A 10739-nucleotide genomic window follows, 5' to 3' on the forward strand; every position below is an offset into this window, starting at 1 on the left:
AGTATTAAACCTAAGGGATTATAAACCAAAAAGAATTAATATTATAAACCCAAGGTATATAAACCATAAGATAAATATTATAAACCTTAGAATAAAGATGGTTGACCAGGGTCCAATGTCACCTTGTGACAAGGATTGTCTCAAAATGAAAATCACAATTGTCAACCATGGTCAATCGTGTTTATTTTAGGGGCTATAATATTTTTCTTACTGTTTATATACCTTGAGTTTATAATATTAATCCCTAGTGTTTAATATGATTCCCTTGGGTTAATAATTCCTTGGGTTTTGAGTATTAATCCCTCTGGTTTACTATCCCTTGGGTTAATTATTGCCTTTGGTTCATAATCCCTTGGGGTTTTAGTATTAAACTCTATAAATATGAACCCTTAGATTAGTAAACCCATGGGATTGATATTATAAACCCAAGGGTTAATACTAAAATGCTAAGGTATTATAAACCCAAGGGACTAATATTGTAAATCCAAGATATATAAACCCTTGGTTGACCATGATTTATATTGAACCTAAGGGATTAATATTATAAACCTATGAATAATATTATACCCTACGAATATGAACACTTATATTGATATACCCAAGGGATTTATATTATAAACCCAAGGGATTTATACTATAAATCCAAGAAAATATAAACCCTAGGATTTTTAGTAATAATCCCTTTGGTTTATTTGTTGGAAATAATACTGAGAGGGGGGGGGTGAATCAGTATTATAAAATCAATATGACTTTTTCATTTTCATACTCAGATTCATATACACTACTTCAGATAAGACAAACCCCGTGTATACGCAATTGTATCTAATGCAACAAGCGTATATCAAGTAAACTTATGATTCAGTTAGTTGATCCTTAATGAGTGCATCATTTCATTATTAACCATATGAACAATAAACAGAAGCAGTATAACAGAACAGATCATCACACATAAGCAACACACATGAACACCATGATATAAGGTGGAAACCCAATGTGGGTGAAAACCACCTACTGCAATTTGTCTATATCTTCTCCCAATTAGAAACTTCTTTTACAATGTTTCTGTACTGCTGCAATCTTATACCAGTACGTAGGCTACTACCTGCAGAAGGCTACAACCTTCTCTTTTCTTCTAGGGACCACGTTTCATAAATTTTCAGACTGGATCCATAAATACAAAATAATCACCACTGCAATACAATCATCAACTTATACTTGCATCATCTGAATTACCCAATACTGAATCACTGAAATCCTGTCACCAAAACACAGTTACCAGAACACAAACCAGAGCCCAAAACCACTAGAACCTGAAACATCAAATCTCATAATGTATACGCTACTTGACTGTGTCAAAACTGCGTGTACACGCGCTTTCACCAGAGAGAACCCGCGTACAGATCTAAAGATAATTACTTATACCTTCGCTGCCATTTCCAACTTGATTCAGATCGAGCCAAGCATCACAAACCCATAACCAGCATACTAGATCTTCACCCTTTTGTCAGACATACATCTCTTGCTCATGCTCCCTTGACCTAATGATCTTCTCCTTATATAGGTTTAGGCTTCTCTCAATACCATGGTCCAAAACCATGTAGAAACAATACCTTGGACCCAATACCTGGGATCAACACTTCGGACCAAATACCACGGACCAATACCAAAATACCATGGACCAAATACCATGGACCAAAACTTAGTTTTCCAACATGTACACGCCTTTCCTTCTGTGAACCTGCGTGTGTACGCATACGCACCTTTTGTTCTTCTCACCCACGTGTATACGCACTTTCATCAAGGTTAACCTGCGTATATCTCTCTCTTGACCTGTTGTACTAAGATCTGTCCTCTGATTGAGTTGCCATCACCTGTATCATACCTCTGAGTGAGTTGCCATCAAGGACAACACTTGTATCATAATGCCAACATTATTATCCCTTAGGTTAATATTATTCCCTTGGGTTTATAATCCTTTGGGGTTTTAGTATTAACCCCTTGGGTTTATTATTCTCTTGGGTTTATAATATCAAACCCTATAGTTTATTAATCTAAGAGTTCATATTCTTAGGGTTCATATTCCTAATAATAATAAATAACATTTAATATTAAATAATAATAATAACATTTAATGTTAAATAATAATAAAAAATATCATTTAATATTAAATAATAATTGTTATTAATTATAATGATAATAATAATATTTTGATTGCAATAGTAATTTTTTGTTACATACAAATGGTATATTTATCAATGGTAGATACAAATGAAGCCTTCGACTATATCAACCACATTAATATTTTTAATGTGGTTGATATAACCGAAGGCTTCATTTGGTTGATATTAACCACATTAAAAATATTAATGTGTTTATTCAACCATGGTCCAAGGTCGCAGTGTGACAAAGATTGTCTCGATATGTAAATCAACCATGATCTCGAATGTCACATTGTGACAAAAATTGTCATGATATGAAAATCAACTAGGGTTTCCATCATCGAACATCGCATTGTGACAAAGATTTTCTCGATATGAAAATCAGCCATGGTCAACCATGGTCTAACATCACATTGTGACAAATATCATCTTGATATGTAAATCAACCATGGTCAACCATGTATTTATAATATTTATATTAAGGTTTATATGCTTTGGGTTTTTAATATTGGTCCCTTGGTTTAATATTATACTCTTGGGTTCATAATCCCTTTGGGTTTTAGTATTAATCCCTTTGGTTTATTATTCTCTTGGGTTTATAATATCAACCATATAATTTAAATGGAACATCAATACATGCCAATTAATGATAGACATTAAAATACTTATAAGAAATAACAACATTTTATAAATTATAATATTAATAATTTAAAAGAACATTAATAACAATATTGTTTTATAATTTAACTATAAATAATTTATATTTGAAAATATGGAATAATATTTAACATTAATTTAATTTGAGTATGTGTAGATTATTGTATTAATATTAATTAATATATTAACATTTCTATTAGTATTAATATTAATTATTATTTTATTGATCTGCTAGGGTTTTGTTGCGACCTGCGAAGTCCGCACTTCACGAGAGCCGAACCTGCATGCACGCCTGCACCTCACGCTCTCTGAGCCTGCGTGGGAGTCCGCTAAGAACCGAATTCTGTGCTTGTGGGGGTCCGCCGAGGGCCTGGCTCCAGGCTGCGGCCTCCCTGGCTGGAATTGGCCCACCATGGAGGATCCATCTCTCATTCCCCCTTCAACTTCTGCAACTGAGGCCTTTAAAATCGTCCTAGCCTCCCTGCATAAGAAGAAATGCACGAAATCAACGAAGTTTGTGAAAAGACTGGAACATATTCCAGAGATCGCTCTTCCGCCGAAAGGACCGATTCAAGTAGCCCTCTCGCTGGCAGATCGAGCTCTGGTAGGACAGTTTACAGGACTCTGGCCTTCACCGAAGACGACCGAGAACTGGGTTGCCAGGAATTGGGCACCTCTGATCCAAAACAAGGTAACCTCTTACTTCCTCGGGAGAGGCTACTTTTTGTTCGAATTCTCTGCAAAAGAAGACAAAGATTTAATTTTCAGGAACGGCCCCTATTTCATGGGCCCCCAAGGGCTGTACTTAAACAAATGGACCCCAGACTTCGATCCGGCGGTGGACATGCCCACAGCGGTCCCGGTGTGGGTGAGGCTCCCAAATCTCCCTGTCCACTGCTGGAACTGGGACTCTTTGAAGCATATCGGCAATACCCTGGGAAAATTCATAAATAAGGCCAACAGTAAGGACCAGTATGACTGTGCCAGAATCTGTGTGGAGGTAGATCTGGAAGTCGGATTGCCGGAAGCCGTCAAAATAGTGGTAGGTCCCTGGACCCACATACAGAAACTGGACTATGAGCAGCTGCCATTCAAATGCCGGAAGTGCCATGTCTACGGGCACTTTGCCAGGGACTGCCCGACTAAAGGAGTGGAAGAAAAAGGAAAGGACGAGGGATGGAACCAGGCAAAGCGATCCAAAACCTCTCACAGGAAGAATACAAATGGGGGTGCCAAAACCCACCAAGAGGGCATAGCTCAAAAATCAGTCAGGGAAAGTCAAGGGAATAAATTCAAAATCCTCAGATCTGAGATCATGAACACACATGAGACAGAAGTTCCAAAGGATACCTCTCTCCCCAAAGCCTCCCCCTCCACCAAAAGCCCAGAGCCTTCCAAAGAAAAGGCTACAGAAGAAGAGGATGAAATCCAAGAGTCTGAAGAATCAGAGGAAGAAGGGGAAATCGGGGAATCCCAGTCTTCTCCAAGAAGATCTACTCTTGGGCGCAAATCTGCAAAAGAAAAAAGAGAACAAGAAACCTACAAGGACAAGCTCCAGGGCAGCCAGCCAACGCTAGAGAAGCTTCTAGCCAAAACCCCGAAGGTGACAAGGATTCAAACACAGGGCTCTAAGGGAGCCCCCCAAGGCAGAAATAAATGATGAAAATAATCTCCTGGAATTGTAGGGGGATGGGTACCTCAGCTAAGGAAGAAGCAATGCATAGCTTAACAAGATTGGAATCCCCAGATATCCTCCTCATCCAGGAGACTAAATTGGAGGACTCAGCTTTCCTCCAAGCAAGCAAAAAATTTTGGAAAAAAAATGGAGCGCATGTAGTGTCTGCCCGTGGAGCATCGGGAGGGCTGGGGGCGCTCTGGAACTCAAATAAGTTTTCTCTAATTTCTGAGTCCCTCAACACTCATTGGATCTTTTTAAAAATGCAACACTTAGACTCAAAAGAGATTATATGTCTGTTCAATGCGTATGTTCCTAACAATGCAGGTGAGAAAAAAGACTGTTGGGACTCCATCAAAGGCCTAGCAGATATAGAAAACTTGGAAAATGTCATTATAGGTGGAGATTTAAACCTCACACTCCAAGCATCAGAAAAAAGAGGAGGTAGCATAGTCAAGGACCCAGCAAGAGAATGGGCAGAAGACCTCATGCAAGATTGGGATCTACTAGATATAAAACCAATCTCAGGCACTTTCACTTGGTCAAACAAGAGAGTGGGGCCGGGACACATAGCAGCAAGACTTGACCGTTTTCTTGTCCAAAGCTCCTTCCTTCTCTTGGGGTTGGAGGCTAGAATGCACATTCTCCAAACCAGTGCCTCTAATCATAAGCCTATCAGTCTAGAGCTGACACCCACTAAGGTTTTAGGACCTATACCTTTCAGGTTTAGCTCCCTATGGATCAAAGAGCCTGATTTCCTGCATATGATTAGAGAGAGCTGGAAAGAGCCGGTCAAGGGGTCCCCCTTCTTTGTATGGGAGGAAAAACTTCGTAGGATTAAAAAAACACTGAAAGGTTGGGTAAAGACATTGCCAAATCCTACAGTGGACAAAAATAAAAAAAAATAAAAAAAAAAAATTCAAAAAGAATTGGAACTCCATCACCTACACCTGGAAGATGCCGAAATCACCAAAGAGGAGTTAGATAAGGAAAACCTGTTGCAACACAAATTCCATAGAGCGTGCCTGGCAGAAGAAGAGTTTTGGAGACTCAAGTCAAGGAGTCTATGGCTAAAAGCTGGAGACTATAATTCCTCCTTCTTCCACAAACATGCCCAAGCTAGAAAATGTCGAAAAAATATATCAGAAATAAAAAATGAGAACAACACCATAAAATATTTTGACAGCATCAAGAAGGCAGCATCAAACCATTTTGGAAAAATGTATTCTGAAGATATGGGGATCAGCCAGACTGCCAAACTAATAGATGATGTTCCCAAACTCATAACTGCAAAAATGAACCAGATTCTGGAAAGTAAAATCTCAGCTAACGAAGTTAAAGATGCTCTGTTTGCAATGGAACCAGACAAAGCCCTGGGTCTGGATGGCTTCACGCCAGGTTTATTCAAATTTGTTGGCAAATAGTCGAGAAGGATCTTATGAAAATGATACAAAAATCCCAAGAGTGTCAAAAAATTGGGGGCAGCACAAACTCAACGTTCCTGGCTCTCATTCCTAAAGAAAAAGGTGCTAACTCCTTCAACAGATTCCGCCCAATATCCCTATGCAACATCAGATACAAAGTGATCACCAAAGTTATTGCAGACAAATTGAAGAAAATCCTCCCTAAAGTCATCCCGGAGAACCAAGGTGGCTTCATTGAAGGCAGGCAGTTGGTAGACAATTTCATCTTGGTCTAAGAGGCGATCCACTCAAGCCTCCGACGGAAAGAAAAAGGTATGGTTATTAAACTCGACCTAGCAAATGATTTTGATCGCGTAAGGCATAAATTTATGTTTGATGTAATGCACAAGCTAGGTTTTGGACAAAATTTTATAAAATGGATCAGAGCTTGTATCTCCGAACCATGGATTGCTCCTCTAGTGAATGGCAGGGCTACCGATTTCTTTAAAGCAACTAGAGGGCTGAGGCAGGGGTGCCCCCTGTCACCTCTCCTTTTTGTTTTGTAGGCCTCTGTCCTCAGTTTCCACTTAAATAAGAAACAACAAGAACAAGAAATAGTTGGATTGGGCATAACAAGAGGGATCAAATGCATCAATCATGCACTCTTCGCAAATGATACTCTGCTTCTTGGGGCTGCTTCTCATCTAGTGGTAAGGAAATTCAAAGAGGTGCTAGAATATTACTGCCAAGCATCCGGCAGCGAACTAAACAAGGGTAAGTGACACGTATATTGCTGGAATGTATCAGTGGCTGCTGCCAACTCCATTGCCAGATGCCTAGGATTTGCAGCATCAGCTTCTTGGACTTCCTTCAAGTACCTCAGGCTGCCAATCTTCCACAAGAGGGCTACAAGTAAGGACTGGTCTCCACAGATAGAAAAATTCAAAAACAAAATGCAGGTCTGGGGGTCACATTGGCTCAATTTGTCAAGGAATTCAGTGTTAATAAAATCAGTAATAAGCAACCTACCTCTGTTTAAATTTTCTGTACTGTTGGCACCAATGGGAGTCATTAAAAACATGGATGAATTAATCAGAAAATTCCTTTGGAAAGGAGGCAAGAACAATGAAAATAAACTCTCATTAGTAAACTGGGATATAGTTGCCAGGCTGCTACAAGAAGGAGGATTAAATTTCAAAAATTTAAGAACTCAGAATCTAGCATTAGGTGCTAAACTGATCTGGAAGATCATAGCACCAAAGCCTGGATGGGTCCAGTTGGTGTTGTGACGAAAATATTTCAGAGGGCAGTGACTACGTTGCCTGGAGCAACCTAAAGAACAGATCAGATCCCCCCTCAGCAAGCTAATATTTAAAGTTGGGCCTCTTATCAGAGATAACGCTTATTGGATTCCCAGGAATGGCAAGCACATTAGAATCTGGGAGGATAGCATTATGAATAGACCTCCGATTGAAAACTCGAGTCTAAGGAAAGAACTAAAGGCGTGGATGGAAGAAGCGAATCTAAATACGCTATGGGACATATCTTCTTAGCATGGAGATAGTTGGGCAGGCTGGAAAATGCCCAACGTTCCAGCTGCGTGGTTATTAGATTATGCAATGCTTCTTCAGATGCTTCATGGAGCTGCCCCTATCCACGCGAGAAGGAAAGATTCGAGAGGTTGGGAGCGCATCAGACAGGATATTTAGTGTCTCAGGGCTATGCCAAGATCACGGAGAGACCCCACGTCCCCCCCAATCTGGCGCCTTGGAAAGGTATCTGGAATTTTCCTACTATCCCAAAGATTGATTTTTTCTGCTGGCTGTTATGCCATCAAAAAATCCTAAGAGAGGATAGACTGTTGAAAAGGGGATTTCTTGGTCCTTCAAGATGCATTCTATGTAAAGAAAACTCTGAATCTGCTGTCCATATTTCTCTGGAATGCAAATTTACAGTTCAAATCTTGCAGGAGCTCCTTGGAACGCAGAAAATGATGCCCAACCTCCCCCACGCAGTTCCGGATTTGTTTGCTGGGTGGTTGACTAGATATCCAAGACCAGGCCCAAAAAACAAGATTGTCAAATTTGCTTGGACTGCCCTGCCCAAATTTATTAGCTGGCAAGCCTAGTTGGAGAGGAATAGGAGGATCTTCAGGGATAAGGAACAAAACTATAAAGTAGTTGCACACACAGTTAAAGGACAGCTAAATGATTAGCTGATGACGACTCAAATTTAAGCCAGCATGACATGGAGTTCGGAGCAGCTCTCAATCTAAAATTTCAAAAGTCTACAATATCTCCTCTATGCCTTAAAGACTGGAAAATAAGGAAAAACGGAGAAGAATTTCAAGCTTGGTTGAATAATCAAACTCTTCCTTTCTTGTTCTTTGATGGAGCAGCCAAAGGAAATCCAGGAAGGGCTGGAGCAGGAGGCATAATCATAAATCCAAAAGAGCCTTCCACTCACAGATTTGCTTGGGGTCTAGGCCTCACCACAAGCATTCAAGCGGAAGTCATGGCACTGTTCCAAGGGATCAAAACACTGAGGGACATGGGACTCACAAAAGCAACTATGCTGGGAGATTCCCAAATCATTATAAATGTAATGGTGAACAATGCAAATCTAGCATATCTACGACTGGCAAGGACAATTTCAAGAATCAAAAGCATGATAAAACACATGAAGCTGACATTTTTCCATATTCTAAGAACAAATAACAAGGAAGCAGATGTAGAAGCAAATAGAGCAGCCCAGCTAGATGCTGGATCTATCCTTAGAGATAATGAACTCTCCTGGGACCTAATCCCCAAAATATCTCTATGTTCTTCAGTCTTTTCCTAAAGCAGTTTGTTTGTATCCATAAGCTAGGGAAGATAGCAGGAAAAGATCATGTGAAAAATTGTAAAAAAATGCGATTCAAAAGTGTTTGTGGCATGCTCAGTTGGTTGGAGAGATTCCAAGAAACCAGTATCAGATTTTGTAACCGAACTCATGGTATTTTGTCAAACAGTTAATGAAAGTCCCATAACCGTTTCTGTAAAAAAAAATATTAATTATTATAAATATAAGATTTTAGATCAATTATTGGTTAATTAATATTAATAAATTTATTAATAAAATTTATTAATGAATTTATAAAATTGAATATGGTCAACCATGGTTGAATCTGGTCAAACATGCTCAACCATGTTCAACCATGGTCAGTCAATCTCAACCATTGTCTACCATTGTCAACCATGTTCAATGATGATCTTCCATAGTGAAGCATGTTCCACCATCATCAACCATGGTCATAATGGTTAATCAGTGTCTCTACGGTGAACCATGATCAATGATGGTCAATCATGCTTGATTATGGTCGACCATGGTCAATGTCTTTATGGTCAACCACAGTCTACCATGGCTGGATATGATTAACCATAAAGACATTGACCATGGTTGACCATATTCAAGCATGATTAACCATTGTTGGTCATGGTTCACAGCAGAGACATTGATTAACCATTATGACCATGGTTGATGATGGTGGAGCATGCTTCACTATGGAAGATCATCATTGAACATGGTTGATGATAGTAGACGATGGTTGACATTGATTGACCATGGTTGAACATGGTTGAGCATGTTTGACTGAATTCAACCATGGTTGACCATATTCAATTTTATAGATTCATTAATAAATTTAATTAATTAATTTATTAGTAATAATTAATCAATAATTAAACTAAAGCCATTTATTTATAATAATTAATATTAATACTAACAGAAATGTTAATATATTAATTAATATTAATACAATAATCTACACATACTTAAATTCATTTACTCTTAAATATTATCCAATATTTTCAAATATAAATTATTTATAATTAAATTATAAAAAATATTGTTATTGTTGCTATTTTTATTAATATTATAAGTAATAAAATATTGTTAATTCTTATAATTATTTTAATGTCTATCATTAACTGGCATGTATTGATGTTTACCAATCATTTAAATTATATGGCTACACTAATCTATAATGTTACATAATAATTAAAAATATTTAGCATCACAATTTTAATATTAATTTTATCTAAGTTTTATTTGTATAAACAAATAAATTTAGTTAATTGATATGTTTATTTTAATATAATATTATTTTATTGTCCGCTTGGGGTAGTTCAAGTGGTGATGGTTGTGGAATGAGAGTGGAATGAAGTCTCATTGAACTAGAGATCTTGGGTTCGAATCTTGTGCTACCCTCTCCCATAGCGAGGTGAGTAATAGAAATGTAAACTCAAAAATCATAAAGTCCTACCAAACTTATAAAAAAAATATACTAGCAATTGCACCACATGTTGCAATGGAAACGCCGTAAGGCTATAGTATGTTATAAGAAATTTTAGAAACTAGATAAATATTGAAAAGAAAGTATTTAATTGGATCATCCATATGAAGTTTTCATTGACTTCTTACTAAAAGAAGATTTTTACAAAGTTATAAGGGATATAACGAAGATTTTTATTAGTATTAAAAATGATGAGCTAAGCCATTATGGTGTAATTTAATATGTTTTTGACTTGTGATTACATCATTTGATTGTGTACTACGTAATAATAAATTTAAAAGGAAATCATAAATGTGGGCACATCACTTTTGTGGCCCATGGTCTTAGAGCCCGTGGATTATATGTGATGAAGTTGTTAAAAGCTTGACGATTCTCTATTGTAATATTCGTGAATTGAGTGGAGGGCTCACTTTGGCTGGTTTGGCCTATTTTAAGCCATGAGAAATAGTAGATATATTATTTAATTTTCTCCTAAGAGATTCGAGGGTAAAATATGGTGTTCATGTATTTTT

At 37.8% G+C, this 10739-nt stretch overlaps 1 protein-coding gene across 1 annotated transcript; it reads left to right on the forward strand.

Annotated features, from left to right (window-relative positions):
• The first annotated feature begins 8141 nt into the window (after positions 1–8141).
• On the forward strand, positions 8142–8735 carry LOC149258297 (uncharacterized). Its single transcript, XM_089409729.1, has one exon. The coding sequence runs from the start codon at positions 8142–8144 to the stop codon at positions 8733–8735; it is 594 nt and encodes a 197-aa protein (XP_089265855.1).
• The last annotated feature ends 2004 nt before the right edge of the window (positions 8736–10739 follow it).

The sequence above is a fragment of the Pinus tabuliformis genome, chromosome 6 (genome assembly GCF_031772625.1).
Source record: "Pinus tabuliformis cultivar Carrire ecotype Pingquan chromosome 6, CPIR1, whole genome shotgun sequence".
NCBI lineage: Eukaryota > Viridiplantae > Streptophyta > Pinopsida > Pinales > Pinaceae > Pinus > Pinus tabuliformis.

Excerpts from the sequence above, each read along its gene's own strand:
- LOC149258297 (XM_089409729.1), top strand. The coding sequence starts at position 8,142 with ATGGAGTTCGGAGCAGCTCTCAATCTAAAATTTCAAAAGTCTACAATA.